The sequence below is a fragment of the Papilio xuthus genome, unplaced genomic scaffold, assembly GCF_000836235.2.
Source record: "Papilio xuthus unplaced genomic scaffold, Pxut_1.1 DF825946.1, whole genome shotgun sequence".
NCBI lineage: Eukaryota > Metazoa > Arthropoda > Insecta > Lepidoptera > Papilionidae > Papilio > Papilio xuthus.
Genome location: NW_013532703.1, coordinates 8,577,744 through 8,604,879, shown reverse-complemented (window position 1 = coordinate 8,604,879; position 27,136 = coordinate 8,577,744). Strand labels below are relative to the sequence as shown.

At 32.5% G+C, this 27,136-nt stretch overlaps 1 protein-coding gene across 1 annotated transcript in view; it reads left to right on the top strand.

The window, feature by feature from the left end:
* Positions 1-277: 277 nt before the first annotated feature.
* Drl-2 (tyrosine-protein kinase derailed 2) overlaps positions 278-27,136 on the top strand; it is a 28,492-nt gene continuing 1,633 nt past the window's right edge. The window contains exons 1-8 of the mRNA XM_013320677.1: positions 278-488; positions 14,823-14,950; positions 16,643-16,749; positions 17,447-17,577; positions 20,999-21,185; positions 23,108-23,235; positions 23,842-23,957; positions 26,879-27,053. Of these exons, the coding sequence (XP_013176131.1) occupies positions 380-488; positions 14,823-14,950; positions 16,643-16,749; positions 17,447-17,577; positions 20,999-21,185; positions 23,108-23,235; positions 23,842-23,957; positions 26,879-27,053 (1,081 nt within the window). The 5' untranslated portion in view covers positions 278-379. The remainder of the gene's footprint in view (positions 489-14,822; positions 14,951-16,642; positions 16,750-17,446; positions 17,578-20,998; positions 21,186-23,107; positions 23,236-23,841; positions 23,958-26,878; positions 27,054-27,136) is intronic.

Below are 27,136 nucleotides of genomic sequence, written 5' to 3'. Positions count from 1 at the left end.
GCCTCATCGCGTGTCCCGCCATTTTCTAATCGCTACAGAATATCGAAAACGCGTTCCGATTTACTCACGTTAAAATATAAACGGTTAAGATTTTCTTTGATTTATTTTTTTAATAAAATATTATTTCATTTTGTGGTTACGTTGTCATGATTTAATTAGTATTATTTATTGAATAATTAATTTAAAGATTTATTTTAAGATAGGTAATATTTGATTGCCTAAAGATTAAACTTTGTTTTTTCTTTTTTTTAGTAAAAACAATATTTTAGGTATAAATTTTGTTAACAAACAATGGATACGACATGACAGTTTATATAAAATGTGAAAATGTACTGTAAAGTGAAATTGAAATGATTGGAGGTGAATTTTTGTTAGCGTGATGGCGACGAGAAGGTTTCTTATCGCTTGGACGATCTGGCTTGCGTTGCCATTGACAACTGGCCATCTTAATGTGCTCATCAGTCAGGCGGAGGTAAAAAAATTATTAGGTAAGTAAAAAGTAGCAGTATACTTAAAAATACTTAAGATGTATTGTATTAAATTCCTGTGTTATTATAATACACAATGTTTCTCAAAGATTAACATCATATTTCTTACTAATATTATAAATGCGAATGTTTAGATGGATGGGTGGATTGATGGATGGATGTTTGATTGAAGGTATCTCCGGAACGGTTGAACGGATCTCTCTGATATGTAGCATAGATGTAGAACAAAGTCTGAAAGAACCCATAGCCGACACGGCCTACAATTTGTTGTTTATAACTCAAAACTACGTAATTCCTAATTACTTGATTATTTGAATGATGTGATTTGAAAATCGAAGGTATTCTTTTTCCTTTAAGATCTAAGCAAATTAAGTAAAATTAAAAAAAAATACAATAAATTATCTTATCTTAGGCTAATATGGTTATAAATATGAATTACTATCGGATTTTGGAACATTTATCATTGAAACTAGCAACGGTAAACAAGAACTCGTACGTAAATATGTAAAATCTTTAAGTCTATAAACGAAGAAGAAAAACAATTGAAATCCGAAATTAGCGCTATTTTAAGAATAAACAAAAACTTTCTAAAATTAAAAAACAATACGAGAATACTTAAGTTACAAGCGCTTTGAAATTTCGACTTAATATCTTACTGTTTTAACATGCACAGCTAATGGTTTGTAATAATAGGTGTATTTTGACACTTAATTGTCTTTCAAATCGTGTTTGGCCTACTTCGATAAAAATAATCGATTTCGAGCGATACATCAATCGCTGAATGTGATAAAAAAAACTGTCGAATACAGCCATGAATGTATCTCTTCTTTGTTATATATAAAAGAAATTGATATTAATGCTCTTATAGGTCTAATTTAACACTAGCTTGAAATGTGTCGTTTTTTCCGAAATTATCTTTGATTTTATTTTAAATTGGTATGTAGTTTTGCACTCGTTTTACAAACATTCTTCTAGCTCTTATGGAGGCCATAGAGTATCACTCAAGAGCGTAGGTGGCTCAGGGGTTAAGCACTTGACTTGCAATCTGCAGGTCCAGGGTTCGAATCCCGCCATGTACCAATGTGTTTTTCGATTTCCGATTTACATATTTACATTTATCCGACGTTCTTACGGTGAAGGAAAACATCGTGATGCAACCTGCACATATCTGAGAAGAAATTCAAAGATATGTGTGAAGTCAACCAACCCGCACTTGGCCAGCGTTGTTGACTATGGCCTAATCACCCTTAAATTAGGGTAGGCTCCGACCCCCTCGGTGGGGATATATAGTTAGCTGATGATAGGAGTATCACTCCACCAGATTTATAAAAGAAAAACATGTCGTAATAAATTTACTTCCACGGGATTGAAAATTTCATTAAGTATATGAATTTAACATATTTTTAATGTTTTTAGGATAAAGTGCTTCCGAGTAATACATACAGAATATTGATATTTGCATATGGAATATATTACAGGAATTTATAACGATATTCCGTTTACCGGCGCTCGATCGACTCGTCTACTGGTGAATTTCCTTTTCGTAAAATGTTTACGAAAGTATTCTGTGCTATTTTTTAATGTTTATATTAATTAGTATAGCTTGTAAGATTTTATAGCATCAACGAGAGGAATATGGCATTTACATGTAAAATTTGCGATTGTGTTAGTTAGGGTGCTATTTATTAAATACTTACTTCTTACTAATAGTATAAATGCGAATGTTTAGATGGATGGATAAATGTTTGAAGGTATTTACAGAACGGCTAACCGAATAGCAATGAAATTTGGCATAGATGTAGAACATAGTCTGAAAGAAAACATAGGATAGGAGGTAGTCGCAGGCGACAGCTAATATTCTATAAATTAGATACGATAGAAATTGTTATAATATTTAGGGTCATTACTTGTTCATAAGGAAAGAGAATGAACTTTAAGAGAACAGTGAACCTATAACTTAGCAAAGATAAAAAAACTTTTTTAATCTAATTGATAAGTGACTAGTCAATGACAAAACTAGCGTGGCTCACGCAGTTATTCCTTTGACTATTGAATGTATGAAATAACGAAAAAAAAACTTAATTTCGTTTACCAATTACTGGAAAGAACTTTAGTAGTTTGAGTCTCACTTTTTATAATTACATTTTATTCAGTAATTTACCTAACTCGGTGGCTGGGCTTTGGGTTCCACGATATCCAAGGTCAAAATACTTGTATGTAAACATATTGTAGTCGTTGCTTTCACTCTCAAGAAAAAAATGGAGATAGATATGTTTTTGTACATGTGTTTCGGCAGTGTAAACCAATGGTAAGCTACATAGCAGTCTAACTAGCGCTTCGACCCGCTTGATTTATGACTTTGTCCCCTTAAGTTTTTTACTTACAAATAGTTCAACCCGCAGTTTTTGTTCGGGTATAAATCTAACCGTACGACCTTTCGTACTTTTTGCAGGCTTTTTTTCCTATTGTGTGATAGATAAAAATGTGTTCTGCTGTAGTTTTTTAATTTATAAGTACAGTAAAGATTTTCAGCTAATTTACGTAACTATAAAAGTCACTTACCAAAAGGTTCAAAAAGTATTAACTTAAGTTATATTGATTTTTTATAAAAATAAATTATTGTTTTTAAATTTGTTCCATGAAGAGATTGGAAGAATAATAACGAATTTACGCTCCTGCGAAGATTTGCTTTATTTACAAAACTCTTATCTTTGACACTATCAAAACATGTCGAATACAAAGACCTTGCGCCTCCGCAGAATTGAAGTCATCCCCCACGTTCAAGATCAAAAAAAATGTAATTATCTACCCCTGATCTACCCTCAACCATTTATATTTGTTCTACAAATTCAACGTATTTCGTATACGCAATTGGACTTGTTTCCATTGCACAATAACAAAATGACGGATAAATATTGATGACGGACGTAAGACAAAATATCTTTAAAAAAATACTAATAAAAGTACAACTGTTAACAATAGCGACTAAACATATGAAACTAAGCGACAAAGTTTCTTATCTATTTAAGGTTGCACTGAGCTAAGCTCACCTACTAAAAACGATTTATGACTCAACCAAAGAGCGTAGTTACTACTAAAGCGTACTTAAGGAAACCTAAACTAAGAAAGTTATTTATGGCTAAGTAGTTTAACGATAAAGGTCACCGCACGCTTAACGGATTATCCTTAAAACTTTTTTATGCTTATACGTATATTATTTTACACACGTTTGTTAAAAATCATTTATTTAGTAGTGATTTAATTTGATAAGATAAAATTCGATAAATCTTTTTCATTCTTTTTAATTATTATTTAAATATCTATAATTTATCAAACATTTACTTTTTCTTCTAAGCGTCATCTGCCATCAGACTTGTAATTAAAAAAAAATTAAGTCGTCACGTTTACCGTGTCGTATAACAATGGAAATAAATAAAAGCGCACATCAAGTAGTTTATTACTTTAGGGATCACACGACATACAAATGTACGAATTGGAATCTTATTCCAGATAAAGAAACTTACTATCGCGAATTGCATACAGATGAATAGTATTACTTGTAAATTAACTTATCGCGGGAAAATAATTTAATGAAATTAAATATTATGCATATTTTGTCGCTATTACAATCAGAAATTGCTATATTTATTGCTATTATTATAAGTAAGGTACAGTTTTTGTTTTTTAGTTGTAAATGGTACTAACGTTTTTGACCCAAATCCTTCAAGAATCTTTCTCCCAAAAATGGATAAACGCATTAAATCTTACTAAAATTATAAATGCGAATGTTTAGATGGATGGATGTTTGTTTAAAGGTATCTCGAGAATGGCTGTATGGATCTCGCTGAAATTTGGCATAGATGTAGAACATAGTCTAGAAGAACACATAGGTTACCTGTTGTTGTTTTTAATATTTCGCGCGAATGGAATCGCGGGCGACCGTTAGCGTTTCATAAAAATTTATTTTCTATTTTCGTCAATCAAGTTCTAGGAGTTTTGTCACGACTTTCTATCTAGGTTTAGGTTCAATTAAAACACTCTATACAAAATATAAATCATTTCTACGACAAATAACAATAGTGTGTCAGAAGTAATAGGAGTGATAGAAGCGACATCTGTCCGTAAGGGGAATTAATGACTGTTCAAACATCAATTTGAACAGTGTCTTATCGCCTCGCGCCATTGCGTGGGGCGGCAACTGCCAATGGCAACTTAATTCCTTCATACGGCACGAGATAATTGTCAGCTTTTATATTTACTGTTTGCTGTAATTCGAAACTAAAGTGACTCCGATAAAAGTAAACAGTGTTAATTTTTTAGGGTAAGCACATGACTTTTGGGGATGACCAAAAGTTTAAGCAACAATATTCCTTGCATCATTTATTTCCTCATCATCATATTCATCAATACACTCTAAAGTCACAAAAGAAATTAATTTACGAATGATAAAAACAAATATGCATTAACCCGATTTGCAAAATAAGTAAATTATTAAGATTAAGGAAGCTAATCAACTGCACAATTAGTCTTGAGTCAATTCAAATACCATTACTACATGGATTACGCCGTCAATGACCATCTTTATATATATAATTCTTCTGTGAGTGTGTATGTCACTGAAATTCTCTCAAACGACTGGACCGATTTTGATGAAATTTTTTGTGTGTGTTGAAGGGGATCTGGGAATGGTTTAGATTCACAATTTTGTCCGCTGGACAATCTTTTTTTAATTAATTTTTAATTTACTAGTAGTTGTTGATTTTGGAATGTTTTACATTGGATCCAACAGACGGCGCTACCATCGCAGTGTCAAATTGTCAGACAACGTCTGTCGGGTCCGCTAGTATAATTATAAAATAGGCACCCTAACATGACTTATTTTAAATTGTTTTGCGGTGAAATATTTATTAGCTTTTAATAGCTTCCTATTATTAAATAATCATGAAAAGCTTTCGTGATAATATTTCCGAAATAATTCAATATTATAATAATAAATGTAATTTACGATTCAATTAACAACTTACTTGATTAACACTTCTAAATTATTTCTTGTGCAGTTATAATGACATTAGTTTGTCAGTCTGTTCTAATATTAGATATAGTCTTGCCACTAACCGTGAGCATCAGAGGCCTAAATACCCGTTTAAGATATATTGTTATCTCTGTTTTGACAAAGATAATGAAAGAGATACTATATGTTAGACATGTTGGTCTCGGAAACCAACCGTAAATGCCGTAAATCATCGATCGTAAATAATCATCCTTCAAGAGTTAAATGTTAAATGATTTAATATTGTGTTGTCATAAATACCAACAGTGTAACGAGTTAATGTTCACCATTTGGTTGGTATTGCGTTGCTTTTTAATTGGACAGATTGTGTTCCGTTATTTTTCAAACGTTGGCCCGCCGTCGTTCATCACGACCTATGATTTAGTAGGTGCGTAGTGGATACAAATTGCCATCGGTGCTGGAGTTAGTTAACGTCTCGTGTGTTAATAACGTGTCTCGTGTTCTTATTGATGTTATTTGCTGCTTTCAAATATACAGTAAGAATTGATTATTTAACATTTAAATGTTAGCTTGTTTAAGTTTGCCTTAAAATACAAAATATATCGTACTTTATGTATTTTCGATAGATTGCGGTTTTACGGTTTTCGGTAACGAAATTAGATATTTGATAATAATTAGAAGTATAAGCAAAATCTGCATTTTTTTTCAATTGACATAAGACAAAAAGCTTTACACTTTGAGATTAAGGAAATACAATTTTCATGATAAAATACACTTTAGTATGGATCAAGAATAGGTGTTTTATGGTTTGGTAATTAATATTTTTTTAGAAAGTGTAAAATGTCTGTCCCTATTGCATAACTCAAAAGAGGCCAACAAATACTGCACAAATTGAAAATAGTTACGTTCAAATCCAATGGGGGATATGTTTAGTATGTTTTGTAATAAAATTTGTACTGTATTCGTTATCATTTTTGGCTAGTGTTTGCATTCCTCGTATCGCGAGGGAGTCGTTTGATTGGATATCGAATTATCGCAGCGTGAGTAAATCATACCTCGAATACGCAACCTGAAAAACAGATGACTTTTGTTATAAAAAGCGGAACTATGGAATAATTTTGTCCGTTCCTTTGTGACTTTAAGTTTTTTAAACTGCTAGACCATTATCGATAGGTGTATTTCCTTAGAGTGACACAGATTTACGGAGTACGATTAACAGTGGATTTCCGAGACCTAAATCTCTATATAAAACATATCGTAATCTCTGTCATAATCTTTGTGGTTTAAGAAACTCAGGGTAATTGTTTTTTTTTATTATTTCATACTCAGTAGTATAAACAAAGATTAATAATATAAAACAATTTAAATAAAATAAAAATGAAGGCACAAAATTAAAAAAAAATAACTCGTTTCAAATTTCTATCGTAATAAAATAATTTGTACTCTACAGTCAGGCTATTACGTATATTCTTTACTTATTCATTAAAACAAAGGATATTGCATACTTTAAATATTAATAGTATAATTGGTGAAGCCTAGTGTAATCGTGGGAAACATTAGGTGTTCAATAGAAAAGGTTCAAGCTTTCTAACGCTAGGTTATTATTAAGTGTCGGCGATACTGCAAATTAAATATCATGTTTGTTTCTAGTTTCTACATTTCTGTAATTACTACATGAAGAAACTTGGAACGTTTTGCTTTCATCGTATAAAATGATATCAAATATAATGTTACACCTTCAAGAACTTTAAAGCATTAAAATGTACTCTGTATAATCTATAATGACCATGCAATATTTTTTTTAAAAAACTTGTTTGATTAAAATATTCACGAAACATTTCAAATATTGACATGAAAATATAATATGTTTTCTTTTTATAAATGTAAAACATAAAAATTTATTTATAATATTATAATCAAGTCCTGAATCTTACTAATATTATAAATGTGAAAATTGATGGATGGATTGATAGATAGATGGATGGTAGGTATCTCCAGAGAAGCTGCATAGATCTCGCTGAACTTTATCGTAGATGTAGAATATTATCTGTAAGAACACTTAGGATATTAATTAATCTTTTTAATTCAGAGTCGCGGGTGATAGCTATTTTAGACAAAAAAAACAACACGTTTAAATAAATCAAATAAGTATCTCTTACGAGTTTATAAACAAACAATATGTACGTCAAGCGTGAGCACTTCAGGACAACTAAAAGGTGCACTACTCACGCTGTTGTGGCGCACGGCCCACACGGAACGTAAACATTTCGCGGTTCGTTTACCGTGTTATTCTTGCGAGGCCGAGATTGTTTGCCTAATGCCCGCCACTAATGTTTTCGAGTGGGGATGAAATTGTAGACAATCGCTCATCTTTGTTTTCCTACGCTTTTACGTGTATATGTAAGGAAATTGGTAATTTTAAGGAGGAATCTTTATATCATAATATATGAAAATATAAGTATCTTACGATAAATAATGATGGTTTATAGATAAAATAGTTAGATGTAATAATCATATCACACATACGATTTATCGTCATAGTTATAAAGCCAACGACAAAAAAATTGTGATAAAAATTAATAATTTCTTGAAAGCTTATCTTGAATTATGCCAATCAATCTTTCAATGTCATGTCCCTATTGACTCTGGTTTGTTCGAAGTAATAAATTTATTCAGCTCTAGGGAATTGAATAAGCTTATGTCAGGGTTAAATAAAATAGATATGAAGTAATTGATACTGGAGCTTCATTTTAAACATGTGATCCATAAATGCAAATTCGTGAAAATAATTGAACAAAGTTTTTTAATAAAAACGTTATCTTACGCAAATTTTAAAGTATGTTAATTGAAAAAAAAATTGCACGTACAACGGTATTAAGCTAGAGTTAAGTTGTTTTAAATATTATACTTATCACTTGAGGTATTCAAAAGTATAACCTTTGGCTGAGTGAGCGAGGTATGTGTTGCCCAAGTGCCCTTGGACAGAACCTCTTTAAGGGAAAGTTAGCTCAAGAGCTTCCGCAAACACACCGTTCTTATTTCGGGAACGTTCTTATTGGCTTATAGCAGCGTTAACTTGTATGTTCTGTTTAACTTGCAACAATTTCGATGCTACAAAAAGGAAAATCAATTATATGTTTGTTTTGAAATTCATAATAGAATCCAATCACGTGTAAGCTTTGTGAATACTCATTCATACCCGGCAACATTTAAACCGTAATATAAACTAAAGACATCATAAATAATTCAACACCCGTTGAAACGTTTATGGTTGATTTAACGTTTAATTTATTTACCCGTAAACAATTCCATACTTAAGGCGACGTTCTAATACTGTTTTTGCTCGGTCACAAGATTTGACTAATGGTACGCTTGTCGTGAACACTCCCGGTTTCCCACGGGCTCTTTGTGCGCCGGCCCTGGAAGCAATTTAATGTGGCTATGTTGAAGCCTGTGTTACGCTTTTGAAGTACATCGCGGCTTTAATTTTACATTTGTATCATTACATGTTGTTGAATCGTTTCAGGAAATTGGACTTATTACGAGACTTGTCGCTTAAATAAATTAACAGGACGTTTTCTATTCACGATTCCATTCACCAATGATATAATGAATATAAATTATGTCGACTTTTGAATTACAACTTTAGTTGTACTATCCGGCTTCTAATGTACGAGTAGTAAAGAGAAAGGCAGACTAAAATGGTTCAACCGTTACCTCTTTCTTGCAGAGAAGAGGTAATATGCTCTTACATAGCTTTCCTATAAAATAAAATCTTAGTTTATTAAACCCGCGACTCCGTACGAGCGAAATTAAAAAACCTCTTAATTATTAACTATATGTATGTTCTACCGGACTATGTTCAACATATAATATATTCCAAATTTCAATGAAATCCATGCAGCCGTTCTGGAGGCACCTTCTAACAAACACCCATCCATCCAACCAAACATTCGCATTAATAATATTAGTAAGATTATTTCAAAATCTGAATTGAGAACAAATATGATATTTATTTTAACTAAATTTACGAAAAACGGTATGAAATTAAGAGCTTTAAAATGTTATTACGCGATGACTGTTTTAATATCATTATAATTCATGGAAATGTCTAAATAAATACGGACGTACCGACGAAATTACATTTTCATAAGCATTAACTAATTACTTGCCAACGTGAAATGAAACCTGCCGCTCGGAAAATGATGAGTCATTTAAAAAATGAAAAGAAAGCGTCAAATCCGACGCGCGGTAACGAGTTTCCATGGAATATTCAAAAGAATGTCGACTGGCACGCGTCGAACTCAACACCTTGTCGGGTTTCCTGGCAGAATTAATGACAGACTATGAATTTATTAAAGTGTAACAAATTGGAAACCGCAAATTCAACAGTGAAAGGATGTAAGATAAAAAGGTTTATTCCATAATATAGGTTAAAAAAAGTAGGCTATAGTTTTTCCGCCGACGATTCAAAAGCGTGAATTGTTCCTTTTCCTTATTCCGTGTTTTTATATACGGATTATTCACGTTTGAATAATATCATTTTGGTTTAAATTACTTTTATATATAAATAGACGATAATTCACTTGAGACAGCTATGTTGAAAAATGAAACGAAAACCATTTAAAATTCTTAAAAGCGGCATTTGCGAAACAAAGCCGAGAACAGACTAGATAGTGTCTTTTTAATTGCCTTTGAAGCTTTGAGAACGGTCGAGCGCACTCCACTCGGAGAGTACTATTTCACTGCTGTATCCGGTACCGAAAATATTTTCGCGATGTATGCAATTTAAAAAAGTTATATTCATTAGAACAACTAAGCAAGCAGGATTTTACTTTAATGAAAAGATAATATCCTATTTGTAAATTCATCAAACGGAAGAAAAAAACCTTAACCGAAATTCTTTCGATCCGATACAAAAGTTTTTTAAATAAATTGACTAACGACACACTATGTGTAGTTATAAAAGTAACCTTCGATCAAGAAAAATCCGAGATACAATTAAGCCGATTTTTTATATTTTCACTACTTACTAATATTTCTTGTACCATCCCAAGCCTAAGCTCTATGTTTGTACTAGGACATAGTTTACGACAATAGCCGAATGGCGGATTTCGAACCTCCAACTCTTGATCGGAAATCCGTACCCTTAACTATTAGGCTATTGACGCTTAAATTAAGCTATTATGTGGAGTTTAATCTATTATGATTCATCATATACAAAATGACTATAAGTAAAAAAATCTTTTGCGAAAAAAAGAATTTGCGAATATTTGACAAAAGTCTAAACAAGACTAACTAAATTAAGACGTTCATTACGTTGTTAAACTCGTCAAAGGAATTTTTTTTCATAAGGAAAAAGTGATAATTGAAAAGAAACTTTAATGAGGCCGTCGCTTTTAATTGTTTTCTTTTCGTTTACCTTTACAAAGAAATATTTTACAATTGAAATGAAAATTATAAGTATAGTCTTAACAACTGTAGGAGTTTGTTGCATTTCGAAGTTAAATTTATAATGGAACAAAAAACAAGGACAAATGAAATAAACAACATCAATATCATTTTGTAAACAAGTGAATATGGAAGCTCAAGGCAACCTTTGACTTTCAAGGTAATGTCTTTCTATTAATTGTAGTACCATTTCCCTTCCCACCCAGTTATAAGGAAAAGATTTTCCGGTTGAAAGGATGCATGGGAAAGGAAAATATTCTCTTTCTCTGCATCCTCTCTTCCGGCGATTAAAGTTAGGCATCGCATATGCTATTGCGTATGTCTGTCGGCAGCGGTGGCTTTGCTATTTTAGTGATTTTAGGTGGCCTTTCGCTCGTTTGGCACCTCATGATATAAAAAATATACGACTATATAAAACTATAGGGGTCAAATAAAACGTCAAATGGTGGTATGGTTTTATATTTATTATTGAATCCAATTATGCTCAAAAAACTTTTCCATTTTATAATTTTAGATATTTTTATTTGCGCAATACTTTGTTTAATATTACTTAATAGAATGAAATAAAATAAAACTGTACTTAACTAAAATAAACAAGAAATGTTCCTCAGCAAAGTGTTACGTATCTTGTTCAATTAATAAAATAGACGAAGTTAAGGCGATAAAATTGATGTTCGTAGTAACTCTCAATTAAAGGAGAAACCATGAAGTTACCAGAATAAGTATTCTCTCTCGCGTGAAAACGAGGCCGCAAACAAATTCAAATTTATTGCGGCGATAACACAACTTCGAGGAGGCGGCATAAATTTCAGCGGCTGGGTATAACATTTTCCCTTCTTAGTATTTCTAAATAAACACAACTCGTATGGTTTGTTTTTTAAGTAAATATTTTGAAAAAACAAACACGCTACCGTATTTTATTTGCGAAATTTGCATTTGTTATAAAGATTACTTTAATTTGATATATAAATAACTAATTTGTTTTTTTCTAATCAAGAACTGTGACTATATGTAATCATAATGGCCATCAGGAAACATCATAAAAAGTATGTAATAGGTCTTCTTTGATTACATTAGGTAATTAGAATACATAATGGTAGTAATTTGTTTTCTTCCCTGATATTCTTACTGCATTTTTACTCTATACGTGAAAGTCTAATATCAAGTATGTATTTTCTTATTTTCCAAATTGTATCTCATAATATCACGCTTAGTTTTACATGATATGTACGTACTGTTATTTTGTTTATGGTTAGTGCACTCCTAGGCCCCGAGATACAGGCTCAGCCTAGTCCGGGTATCTGCAAGATACTTCACTGTATAATTATTCTAACGTGTTTTTGTGAAATAAATTTATTCTTATTCTTAAGTAAACATTTCTATGTGATGTGACCTTTCATTTAGTCAGATTAATCACACACTAAAAATTCTTCAAACTCCTTAACAATGATAAAACTGGAAACAAATTTTTCAAAGGTCTGTTTTTTCAGGTACCAAATCAGTTGAATAATGTCGCTTGCGTGTGCGCGGTTGACTAACAAGACAATAAATACGCTGTTATCACCATTTTAATAAATGCTCATGGAACCACATCGGAATATAAACTAGCCGACGCGCAAAGTTTTATCTTGAGAATTTCCCTTGCGACAAACGGATGTGAAAGTCTTATGGGTTCTATTTGGATTGTTAATTTTGTTCCTTTTGCATATTCATTGAAATTAGTCGTAAAATTTCGTAAATTTCTGTATCTATTATATATTGGAACGATATGAAAATTTTACATTGAATTTTACTATCGAGTCATGAAATAAACCTTTACTTTTAAATTTACATACTGCAGCATCTTTATACTTTTAAATATCAGTTCGTATTTTAGCGAAAGCTTTTCAAGATGTCAAAGCTGTATCCTCACTATTACTTCATGAAACTTTAAGACACCCTCCGCTATACAAAGGACTGTGTTTCCATTGTTTGTTAATGCCCTAACGAGACAGGTGCATATTAGTGTCTTTGTTCGATTAAAAGAAAGAAATTGCCCAAAAGAGTTTGAAACGAGTAAAAAAAGTGTCATAATAAACTTTCCATATAATTTGTTATTAAACTAAAAAGAAAAAAATTATAATTGTTTCTTATATTTATAGACAATTTTTCGACATTAAAGATAAAAGTGAAACATCGTAAAATGTCTTTTGACTAATGTTTACTCATATTTTTGATATTGTAGGCCGACATAATTTTTTGGTATTTAAAATTGTTTAAAATTATTATCTGCTATAGTTTTTTTTATGAATAATAAGGTTAAGAATGTTATCATGGGAGAAGTATGCTGAGTAAAAAATAAACAGAGCGTCTTGCTAAAAGCAAGTATACATGAACTTGAGAAGATAAAATATCGCGAGGCATTACGTACAAAGTAGCTCCGGGGCGATTTCTATAGGGTGTCTGAAGTGTAGGGGTGGCTACATACAGCTCGTACAAAGTAGGGGTAGTGATTCATCAATTGTGCAAAGTGCCACTTCATATTCAGTCCGTTTCACTGTCGCGTCCGCTTTGCCGCCTCCAAATGAACGCTGATTGGATGATCCGACATTTTAATTTTAACTTTTTTTTATCACAGCCCGATAGGCTTTTAGTAATTTCGAAACGGATCCAGAGAGTTAATATTTCGACAAGTGCTTGCGTATTAAGAGAGGATTTATTTGATGAATTTTCATTCGTTTCGATTTTGTTTTTTGGCAATCAAACGTTAGCCGTTTGTTTCATTTTTAAAAGGATTATAAACGTTTTTTTTTGCTGTGTAGCAATTGTTTATAATGAAAAAAGCCTTTGTTGTTTATTATCAACAAGTCTCTGTTTTTTTTACTGTTCAATGGTTGCGTACTGAGAAAGTAAATAAATTAATTATAATAACAAGTTGGATTATGCTATCAAAGGCTGCGCCGCACAGAGAGAGCGAGAGAGAGAGATATATATAATAGAGAATATTAATGCATTGTAGATGTGGATTTATTTTGTTAATGAGTATGGACCAAACATATAGTATTAAACCTAATAATAAATTAATTTTGAGAACAATTAGAATTGTAATATATAATATTAGTAAAAATAAAAGTATCAAAACTGTTTTGTCGTGGTACTTTTTGATACACTCCTTTTTTGGCTAAGCAAATAGAGTTACTTGGATAATTTGACGTCACTGCCCCGCCCCATGGGAACAGAACTAACATCTGGGGTGTACCCATCCATAAGGACATTGTGCAAGCTCCCGACTGCAACTCGAATTAGAATAATAAGATTTTTCTTTCAAATGCATTTGAAATATTGATGGGGAAATAGTTAAAAATTAATGTTAATTTACAACCTTCTTAGGTGTGTTTTAAAAATAAAAATGTGATGACAAACTAATATAAAAGTAAAAACAATAAAAATCCTTTTTCCAATAAACATTTAAGCGTCCATGAAACCATAATTTTTTTATAATATTAACGTTTTTGGCAAAGTAATTTAATATATAGCGTCAATAGCCTAATCGTTAAGAGTACGGATTTCCGATCACGAGGTCGGGGGTTCGAATCCCACCATTAGACTATTGTCGTAAACCATATCCTAGCACAAGCCTAGAGCTTAGTTGGAATGGTAAAAGAAATATTAGTAAATTTACAAAAAATATGCTAATATTTTAATACAAAAAAAATGCGGATTTTTTTGATGCTGATTGATGAATATCTTTATCAGAGGAATTTAAGAAAAAAAAAACTACATTAGTGATGTTTGACTAATAAAACTGCAGAATTAGCCTATATCTTTAGTAACTTTTAGACACGGTATCAGTATTTTCTTATTGTATAACATATATTATTTGCTTGTGGCAGGTCTAGACGCGGAGTTGTACTACGTACGGGAGGGCGTTGTGAACACGTATGCGACGAGCTTCATAGTGCCTGTGCCAGCTCACATGACTGACTTGGAGTTTATGTGGCAGGCGCTCGGGCGGAAACCAGTTAGTATTTGTTATTCCGTATTCATATTTTGATCTTATCTGTGCTTTAAGCGTAAGAGTTTTTTTCTTATAGAATTGCTTAATTTATGTACGTTAACGGGTAATATGCACAAGGTAACTAATACTTAGTTAAATGGTTGATCATAATTTGAATATTTTTAAAAAGAGAAACTAAGCTTAAAGGTTATCTGCATTTAAAGCAATACTTTTGCATACAAAATATGCGTTACAATTTTCAAGTTCTAAAAAAGAGTTTGTTTTATGTCACGCGTTTTAATAACACTTTATTTAGTTATGGCATATCACAAAATCACGATGTTTTTAAATTGTACGGACAGTAATAAAACTAACGCGAACACTGGCCGTGTCGTCAAATTTGTTTTTATCCGACAAACAGCAGTTCAATTACTGAGGCGGTAATTGTATCTGTTGTCGTCCTCGTACTTTCCAATTTGGCTTCGAAGCGATTTAATTTTGGCAGACAAAAGACTCGGGGATTAAGTCTTCATTTTTGAAGCGCTATGAGCACTCTATTTTAATGATTAGTTATTACACTCTGTTTTTTTTTTTGGTTTTGCTTAATAACTATAAAACGATTGACGTCTTATGTAATTGAAACAAAATCTTAAGAATATATTACATTTGACATAAATATAGACTAATCTTATCTTACTAATATTATAAATGCGAATGTTTAGATAGATGGAAGGATGGATGTTTTTTTGACGGTGTCTCCGGAACGGCACAACGGATTTTGATGAAATTTGGCACACTTGTATAATATTTTCTGGAAGTACCCATAAGCTACTTATTAAGTTTTTTTTAAGTCCGCACAGACGGAGTAGCGGGTGACGGCTAGTATTCGATATAAAGTGGAAATCTATTTTAACATCGAACGAATAGAATTCAGGTGCCTTATTCATAGAGGTAATTAAGTTTTGTAGACTCGAGTTCCGAAACTCATTTAATATGTGCGCTGCGAGAATGTTTTCAACAAAAGCTGTGGCAATTTTTAAAGTCCGCCCGTCATGTTGCTAATGAAGTCGGTTCCCTTGTTCTATTGTTTTGACAGCACGATGTTAAGCTGTTTGTCAACTAATAGCATGTTAATCATAGCTTTTGTGATGCAATGTAGGTGACTTTGTGCTATAGAGAATTCTTTCTATTGGATGTAATTTAATATTTTACGATGTTCATACAAAATCTATGCATGCTTTTATTACTGTTAAAACTTAATGATGTGAATTTTATGCTTCATTCATTTGTTTTTAAGTTCCTTACTGGAGCACTGACACGACATGAATCCCTTTAGACCCTGTTATGCAAAAGAGGGACTAAAATTATGTAAATTCCAACAGTGGTCGGTCATTAGCCTTTTGTATCTAAAAACTGGCATAAAACAAACTTTTCTTAAGTGATTAAGAATATAAAATTAATTTATTACTTTAAATTGTACATACATAATTTTGGTAGTATGTACATCTGTTTTGGGCTACAATCCTAGCTTAGGATGTCCGATGTTTGATTATGACGAGGATCTTGCACGTATGCACAGTCAGAAATGTCACGAATGCAATTTTGTGCACGTCTGTACTATTAAAACGTATTGCCGTTGTACATTTGGTATTAAATGACGTGTGGTACATTCACGCACTGCGGGATCGTGTAATCGTTGTTTATTATTCCGCACAGTTGCCGTACGTGATGGGTATAGACTACGAGAGCCGCGGCGCCATGCTGCCGCCGCAGGTCAATATATCCGAGCGAGGCTATGTGCCTACTACGCTACAGACGTTTAGGTAAGGCTAAACATATTTCTTACGCAATGAAGTAACTAAACATACAGTAGAACGCCGATTAACCGAATCGCCAATTATCCAAATCAGTCCTAAGCATACCATAAAAAATTAAACCCTAGTAATTTTTATACTTTTTTTGAAGTTGCAACTTACTCTGATCGAGAAGTGAGCGTGATTGTAGAACTATTTTCGTTAAACTTAATAAAGTTTATTCTATGTGTGACAGTTTGTTTCTCTTTATTAGTCTATGACAGATTATCGTAATTTACGATTATCCGATCCCAATTAATTCGGATAATCAGCGTTTAGTGTAAAAAAACTATTGCGTGTTTATTAAAAGTCCATTTACATGGTCTATAGAAATACAACAAGTGTTAGTTCTTTACATTATTGTTGAAAAAATCGATTTCATTATTGTTGAAAAAATCGATTACATTATGGTTGAAAAAATCGATTACATTATGGTTGAAAAAATCGATTACATTATTGTTGAAAAAATCGATTACATTATGGTTGAAAAAATCGATTACATTATTGTTGAAAAAAATCGATTACTTTATCGTTATATCGTAAACTCAAAGAGTCCTAGAGTTTAAAGCTAGAAGATTTTCTTACAGACTTTGTAACGTTGTAATGTCTAAACTACGTTGACTGATCGTTTTCTAGAACCTTTTATTAACTGGTAAATATATTTCAGAGTACGACTGCCGTGTACAGGAACTAGAAGTGCAGAAATCTTGGTGACAATGCAACTCAACATCTCCGCGCCCGATCGAGCTCATAAAGATGTCAAATTGTTGTTCAAAAGAAATAAAATCTGCTTAAAAGGTTAGTGTTATTAATTTCTATATCATTTTGTTGATTGCACAATATTTTATTTAGAATAAAGTATTAAATAATAAACAAAAGGGAACTAGAAAAAATAATCAAAAAGAAGAAATAGTAAGTTCTTTTGATAACAAAGACTTTTTTGCATATAATGTTTAGTTCAAACATTTCTATAAATAATAATACACAGATCTAAACTTATTCAATTCGTATCTAGAAGTTAATCTTAGTTCTTTTCTTAAGTTCTTCCTTAACTTATCGAAACTTGTTACAATAAACATTTAAAACGTTTGCCCAACTTTGCTAAAAATACGAAATATATGTTATGATATATATTTCTTTACATTACTTTAGTACGTGGATCGGAAACTACTTCTTCAGGTAAACTAGTTCTTTAGCTAATATTACTCACTCATAGAAAACTTTATCCCGAAGGAATTTCATATTTAAATAATCCAGAAACCTGGCCAAGTTCCATCCCGACCCCTCGATAAATCACTTTCCAATAGGTATGCTAAAATGGCATAAAGCAATAAAAAGACTAACTTCTCCGGCAAACACTTTGTCTGGCAATAATAATAACAATAAATTTCCAAAGCCCGCCGACTAACATTGCCTGAATGAGGGTGTTTCTATCACTGAAACGCCTATTCTGAAAAGCTTACGACTACCAAATCGTGTCATATCTGGATGAAATTATCCGATACCGCAATCGACTTGTTTTATTATTCGTGAGGTTGTATTTGAATAGAGATTGCTTTAGCTATTTCTATGTTATTTTCAGAATAAATATTTATTACATTTTCTATTATACTACTTGATTAGGGAATAGAAAACAAACATCGTAGTTCCTCTGTGTAGTTAATACTCTGAGTATAGTGTATAATATACATTGAAAGTGTATATTTAATTTTTTTCTCTAAATTACTTTTGTTACTTTTAATTACCAAATTAATTACTGATTTGGAGATCTTACTCTTACTAATATTATAAATGCGAACGTTTAGATGGATGGATGGATTAAGGTATCTACCTACGGACCTGCTGAACGGATCTATATGCCGTAGATGTAGAACATAGTATAGACAAACACATAGGCTACATATTAGTTTTTATTCGCCGTGATAGCGAAGCGACCGCAACCCATAGACATCCGCAATTGCAAATGCGTTGACAGTCGTAATTTACTTGCGTCTTATTTTTAATACGTTAAAATTTTATTTATATTAAATATAAAAGATTTGAATGTAGCCTATCGAATAAGGATCGGGTGAAATACAAAACAGTCCACTACACTTCAAAAAAGCAATCTAAAATCTGTACCGGAATAATCTTTTGTTACTATAAGATAAAGATTGCTGAATTTCAAAACTGGAAGTATACTCGCAATTTTATTCACTCCACAAATCACTCCCTCGTATTCTTTATTAGCATGTAGACGTTTCCGTAGACGCAACAGGATATTTTGCGAGGGATGAAGACGCATTAGGAGGGGCGGCCGCGGAGTACACGGTCCCCTGTTTAATGTGTTTACAAGGAAGTATCGATTGTTCTATTGTACTTTTATTTGACTTGGAAATTTGGCGCTCCCTTTTGTGAGCGTCAGGTTTATTGTGAGACTTATCAAGATTTTGTATCGAATTGTAACTCAAATCTTTCGTATCTTTTATCTGAAAGGAAATTTGCAATGACTTATTTGTTTTAAAGTTGGTTCCTGAGACCACAATATATCTTCATGCCTATCGTTCTCTTGGACAAAAAACAAATAACCTTTAACATTACAAACCCACGGTTAGTTGATTGGATACTTGTATTATAATGTGTCGACACAAAACTTATGTACTAAGGATATATGAAAATACATAATTGTCTACATAACTCAATTCATCTGTCTACATCCCTAGAGTCTTCACATACTTGTCCTAGATATTTACTTTGTAATATTATGATAGAACTTTATATGGAACAATATTTCTTACAAAAGTAGCAAACATTAATTAAAAGTTATATTTATTTCTCGACATCAAAGTTAATTACTTCAGAAATAGAACAGTAAATTATATTTCAAAACTTATTCACTTGTAACTTAAGAAGGTTTTAAGTGTTCAACAAGAAAAAAAAGTTTATTCTTAGCCTGAACAATTATATCTTTAAATGAGCAATTCTTGTATATATGTAATTGGAATCTCGGAATCGGCAACAACGATTTTCATAAAATTTTGTACATAGGGGGTTTCGGGGGCGATAAATCGATTTAGCTAGGAATCATTTTTAGAAAATGTCATTTTATTCGTGGTTTATCGATTATTAACTTAAACACAAACTTAACTTTTTCTATCGGTAAGATAGAAAAAATTTTCATTTTTCATCATTTTATTAGTAATTTGTACTTAAATATAATTTCCAAAAAACACAATTAAAAAAAAATCCAGATTTTTAAACTTAAATAAGAACAGGTCAGATGAACAATCATTTGGTCAAGTAAATCAGAAATTTAGATATGATGATGCATTGATTACCTTACTGGTGAATCTTATAGAGTACGGATCTCATAAAGATATATAGTTTACAATGTTAGAAGTTCTCTGAAGAACAAGTTGTCTCGGCGATTGATCGAGTAGGCGTAAGGTAAAACATTTTAATTTATCAAATGAAACGATAAAACCTAATTACATTAGGGATGGTATTATCATAATGGAAAAGCCAAAGTTAAATTTTTGTTTGACCAATCTGTCTTCTCGAATTTAATCGTAGCATTTCCTAATGGTTTCCGCTTCAAGACACTTTAAAGCAGACGATAGGGGGTTGGTATTTAATAAAACGTTGAAACCTGAGTGCGTACCTGGCTTTATTGCTATTATATTATCCTTCCCGCTCCCTCCGCATTCGCAGAAAGTTTTTCTATTATCCCTAATATTTCATTTAGTGGGTTTCATCTAATATCATTACGTGTGGGGAATCTTTCGACAAATTCTTTAAAAGCTGCATTGTTATTACGCGCGGTAGGAGACGTGATGAAATTTTCAAACGGGATCGTTTTGTGTTCATTCGTTCTTATTACGCCTGTCGCAGAATTATAGCGGAGGGAGTGATTTGAGGTTTCGTAAAGAAGCTACCGGTAAACTCATTTAATGCGCACGAACGGATTTTATAAAGAAGTCAGAGTTACTGAACGTTCAGATATTTAATAAAAAATTAAGTACCCTTTTGGTAGTATAAAAGTCTTCAAATTATGTAAATATCTTTTGTGATTTCATAATGCGGATTGAGAAAGTATATTTGTGTCGGACTACTTAAGAATTGTAACTTCTACTAAGTTCCCATCGTGTTTAAGTTCCCACTAATTTTAAGAATAAAAAGTTAACAGTGTATTTTTAAAAATAAAACAAAACAAACATATAAATAACATTTATACCAACAGGTTTATCTACCGTAGTAACACACAACGAGACGGCTCGTTTAGCTGGTGATGCGACACGCAGTTCAGGCGGCGTGCTGTTTGCGGCGGGCGGGTGTGCGGCCGCGGCTCTTGCGCTGCTGGCGGGCGCGGCGGCAGCTGGTACGCTTTACCGACGCGGGAACAAGGCGAGACATCATGATTCTATACAGTAAGTACTACTACAGTGCTGTAATGAAAAGGTTTTATTGATACAATTCCTGTATTTAGATTATTCTTGTAAACTCTTGTACACGATGCTAATTACATGTCGTTAACTTTACCAACCTTTTTCTTAGTAGTGATATTTATGTAATTGAAGCGTTAAATCATTAATTTATCTTACTTTATAGGGTTAATTATTAACGCTTGAAAAATAATTATGTTATACTTTGTCTTAGGTATCATAAACTTTGTACACTATTGGAATTTTACTTCTTAATAATATTGCAAATGCGAATGTTTAGATGGATGGATGGATGGTTGTTTAAGGATATCTCCAGAACAGCTATATGGATCTCGCTAAAACTTGGCATTCATGTAGAACATAATCTGGAAGAAGACCTAGGCTACTAATTATTTTTTTTAATACCGCGCGGACAGAGTCGCGGGCGACAGGTAGTTTATTTATGAGTTACTTTAAATCATATACATTGTTCCAAAGAACAGGTATTGCATCCTCTATATAATATAAATGTGTAGCTATACGTTAATTATTTAATGCACTTTTACGTTTCTAAAGTAATTATGAATAATTGAATAGGGAAAGATTTAGAAGGAGGAAAGAAAAATTACAGTAATTGCACTTTACGGAGCTGAAATAGAGTTGTCGAGGATTTTAAAATTGTCCAAAAAGCTTGAAATCAGTCGAGTTGTAATTCTTCTCGTAGTGATATGACAACGTACCTTATTGTGAGTAACTACGTAGTTAAATACAACGATATTCCCCCAATATTATAAATAATTAACCTAGATTTATTTCCAAATTGAATTCCCAATTACCTAAAATAAAAAGTGCTTCTCTAAAACTTAAAATTATCTGTTCACTACAGAGAGAACTTTGGGTATTATTGTCATATAATTTTGATCATGTTCAAATAACATTAACTCTGAGTTATGTCTGCTTTTTTATGACAAGTAACGAGAATAGTGAATTTCTTCGAAAAGTTCACGTTTTATAGTGAAAATAAAATAGTTCAAACGACTTTACGAAGTACCAAATATAACTTATTTTTAGGAAGAAAATCCGACACTGTGCCGGTGTATCGGCGCAACAATAGCCCTATTAAAATATCAACGTTTATGTCCACTCACTAAAAATCTGACACTTGACTTTGTAACGAAAGCGCGCCATTCCCGCTAAAGGATTCTAACTAATATGTCTAAAACTATTTATTTTTATCTTCTAATTTTCCATAGAAAGTAAATAGTCCAAAGAAAGGAAAATACCATAGTTCCATAGAAAGGAAAATACCATAGTTCCATAGAAAGGAGTCCTGACATTTGCTAATTCGCGTCTCTTTTGTTTTCTCAAATATAGTTTGTATATACAAAAGAAATAACCTGCGAAATAATCTTCATAATTGCAATAAAGATTGAGCGTTATGAAGTTTATTATAAAGGAGGAAAGTGGGCAAAGTGTGTCACTTGCATGTTACAAAGTATATTGGAAGCTACCCTTGTCTCTGGCGTGGTTGATGGATGACCGCAGGGGAGGGTTTATCGATAGATAATAAATAACCCGGTGCGATATAATTGTCCACCGCTTCTGGTGTTCTACAATAAAATATTGATGCCTTTAATACATTTTTAATTGCTTCAATGAATATTTGTTCTGTGTTTTCAAACATAAAATGTTTGCTGCATTTTGTTCTTAAAAAACTGTTTAAAGCAAACTATAATGTAGTCTATGTTTTTATGTATTTAATGTAATATTAAAGTGACCCATATAATTTCTTTACTTGATTTTGGTAACTAACATCAAATGGAAACTTTTACAAATATATAATGCCATATCACAAATCTAATAAAGATGTTTTAAAGTAACATTGTAAAACCGAATTAGATGTGTTTTATATCAAAATATTGTTGTAGCACATCGTATACAACTGCAGCGTACGGAAGCCACCAGAATGTTCTACTGAGACTCGATACTCTGGGTCGACCGCCCAGCTCTACTGGTTCTTACGCTACAATAGCTAGCTTGCATAAGTTTCCATTCGGTAAGTAACATGACCTTAACTAAAGCGGAACCTTATTGTAGATTTCTCATACTAAAACACTATATAGATACTTTGGTCTCAGAAACTCATGGATAGTCAGATTCTTTGTTTCCCAGTTATAAGTACATAAGTATAAAGTAACAATAGACTCCCCCAACAAAGTCCTAGGTATAGGTTAGTCAATGTTACTTGAATAGCGATAACTATCTGTCTACCCCGCTTTTGCAAAAGGGCGAGAGCTCTTCAAATTCGTCTAGTGTGAAGCTTGTGAGTTGTATACGTAGCAAATACGATAGAGATTTAATTAACAAACCATAAACATTTGTTGGTTTAGAGACTGTTTGTGTAGACAATCTAATAACGAAATATAAAGCATAGAAAAGTTTCACATTTCCAATCAATATAACAAAATAATCAATATAACTTATCTCCTTCAACTAAACTACTTTTGTGTGATTTGTACGAAAATTGATACCAAAATATAAGCGTAACTAACGAGATAGAATGATTGCATACATATATGAAAGGAATATGCCGTCATATGATATGACGTAATATATTCTACTTCTCTATGCTACGGGTGTTTATTGATTTGTTTGTTATCAGGTAGTCGACGTTCCCCATCACCGTACGCTACAACACACATTGGCGAGCATGTGTACGCCAAGCCAGACTCACGTGTGTCGTATTACGCTGCCTCGAATCTTACGCACGTTTCTCAGGTACGTACATTTCGAATAGCAACTGTGGTATGATTTTTAAGGTGTCAAACGAGTAAGCAGCCACTTGATTTTGCCGAAACAGTGTAGCAACTGCAACCTAATATCCGCAGTTGCCTATGCGTTGCTGTCTGGCGTCTATTAAAGATACGCGTCCATCGGCCCGCGTCGTACGCAACGGATTTAAGTTTGCTTTGTATGATTTTGCATAACGCTGCGTCCATCATCCGCGCGGCCCGCTTCTCATCCAGACAAAGTAAATATATTTAAACCATGTGTGTGTTGCGTCCGGCTCCAGCCATTGGACGCGTACCTTAAGTAGTTGGTATAATATTCAAATCATTCCTAACCCTCATACCAAAATGTATTATCAGTTATTTTTGCTTGTCAAGTGTGTCTTAATTTTTTCCAAGGTATTGTTTGTATTGTTAGTTTAAATTGTTTAGTAATTTCTTACTCTTCCCTAGATTATTTTTTATATTTGTTATAAAAAATACTCTAATATTTAAACATAGTACAATAGTTGTATTACGTAGACTTTCTTCTTAGATATCTTAGCTTCAGAATCCATTGAGATACCTTCTAATACTCCAGACAACTAAATCTTGTGTTCATAGCCCATATCGGACAAATTAACTGCCATTACTTGCCCATCCTTGATCCCCGTCGCTATTGCATACATAGCTAACTACTACCATAGTACAAGTATATAATTCGTCTATCGTCGTCTTATCTATTTTAACGAAAGTTTTAAATATGTAATAAGTATGAAGTAAACAACACCGGTTGTATATATTGCTAATATTAATTGTTAAAATACAAGTTATGTATGCACCCTGAGAAAAAGATGTTTTACTTATTAAGAGTCAAATTGTTACCTTTTGAATTAATTCTTAGACCTTCGTTAGTGCAACTATTTGATAAATTAAGTTCTCTATTTTATAATCAATTTAAGAGGATATAATCAGAGAAATTTATTACAGAAAGGGGGGCACCTTTATTTAAGTTTCCTTGCCGGAGGTTGAATGCGCATGAAACGAGCCCTTTACCTCGTTAGAGATCCAATTTGAGCGGCCTGCAACGTCCCTCCCCGTCTCACCCCTCAGGTGATACAGACGTAATGCAATTAGCGATCTACTACGACACGCAGTACCAACGTACTGGATGCACCCTCGTGACGTCAACCGTTGTAGCATCTAAATAATTATTTAAAAATTAAATAAGCTATGATAACCGTGTAGAAAAATAGATAAAAATATAGTTGTCGTCAGTATTGTTTGAAAATATTCACCAAAAAAGATATGTCGTGTATGAAACATTTGTGTCGACTCGAACGAGGTCTTACCTTGGGTTTCTGAGACCAGAATCCCCCTATAAAACATATTGTTATGTCTGTTTTGTCAAAGATGATGACCGGAATGGCGATATGTTTTATGCAGAGATTTGAATCTTAGAAACCAACGGTGCAGAATAAAATGAAGATTGTCTAAGTGCAAATATTATATGGACCATATCGTTATAGGTCGAATACTACAGATTTTTTTTTGCGAAGCCAACTTAGAACTCTGCTAAGCCTTACGAAATAAAAACTTTATATAATAAATTTAATTTATTATGAGATTTCAAAGAGACGGTTAATTTTATTATACTTGGCACGGTTCAGTATTTTTAATTGGTATTCTCGTTCAGTTAATAAATTTACAGGATCTCTTTGCGACGAGAAGAAAATATGAATTAGTCGTATTTAGTGAGGGAGGCGCGTAAACGAAACCTAGTGAGGTGGGAACGTAACTAAGGGGGAGACATGAAGTAAAAGAGGGTGCTTGTTGACTACTATTAAACGAGCTACAAATGAATGATTTTATTCCTCAATGAATAGTTTATTCGTGTGTAAATTTTAATGTTATTGTTGTTTCAATTTAATAATAAAATTTGTAATTTTATTAACATAAATAAAACAGTACTTTAGAGGTCCGCGTCCATTGGCCTGCGCTTTACGCTTTGCCTCGCTAAAACAGATTTGCTTTGTCTTAATAAGACATGGGCATATAAAATCATACAAAGCAAACTAGAATCCGTTGCTTGTCATGCGTGCGGTGCGTCCAGCAAGGACCAATGTACGCGTACCTTTAGTTATTTGATTTGTACGAGAAAGTAAATAATTTTCTCATTTTTTTAAAGAGTTGTTTTTAGCATACATTTATTCGTTAAAAGGAGGAGAAAATGAATACATGTATCGGAATGGAAGAAAAATAAGAAGTACTGACTGATATAGTCAGTACTTCTTAGCTCTAGAGAATATTTAATTCATATAAACCGACAATCTAAATTCTTCGATATTAAACAAGTAGCAGTTTTAAAAGGAAATCGTGTTCTTAATGTATTTTGCAGCGTTGCAAAAGCTTCGATAACTTTGCTAGTTATGCCGTAAGCAAAGTTTGTGTTCCTTATTCAACGTCCAATATAAGTTAGAAACAAAATTTAGCTTCAAAACTCGATTAACGATATCGTTCTGCATCTCGCTAGGACCGAATTGAATTAGATGCTCGCACCTGACTTCAATAAAAGCCAGATAAAATAAACTCGAAAATGGTACATATTTGCTTTTGTAATGCTTTTTTAGGACCGTAATAATTTTTAACTGTAAGAGAATTGATTATACGTTATTCATAGATATCATTGCAGTTAATTATTTCTCAATTAATTTTTTTTCTGCATTTTGCCTAGTAAGAATCTTTCGTGTAAGTCTACCCATTACCCATCCATACTTTTTTACTTCCGCCCATCCCTTAGTAAACAAGCAAAATAATATTCATCTCTCCCTACATGTCCAAACTTAACATTTTTCTTTTTAATGTACTGAAACAAATGTTTGTTACATGTTACATATACTAAAATCTTTGTGTATCTTGTATTTTGATTAGCAAACAGCAAAAGATCGCATAACAGATCCATCGGAGCAACTCCGCTACTTGTCGGCGCCCCGTTCCAATATACGTCTCGAGATTTTAGTCCACGAAGGGACGTTCGGCAGAGTTTACAAAGGTGTCTACAAACGCGGTGACATTTATGAGGAAGTTATTGTCAAGACTGTTACAGGTATATCACATTTTATCCAATATTTCATTTTCTGTTTACTATATATCAGAAAGAATGACGTTATATGTTATACGAAATATTCG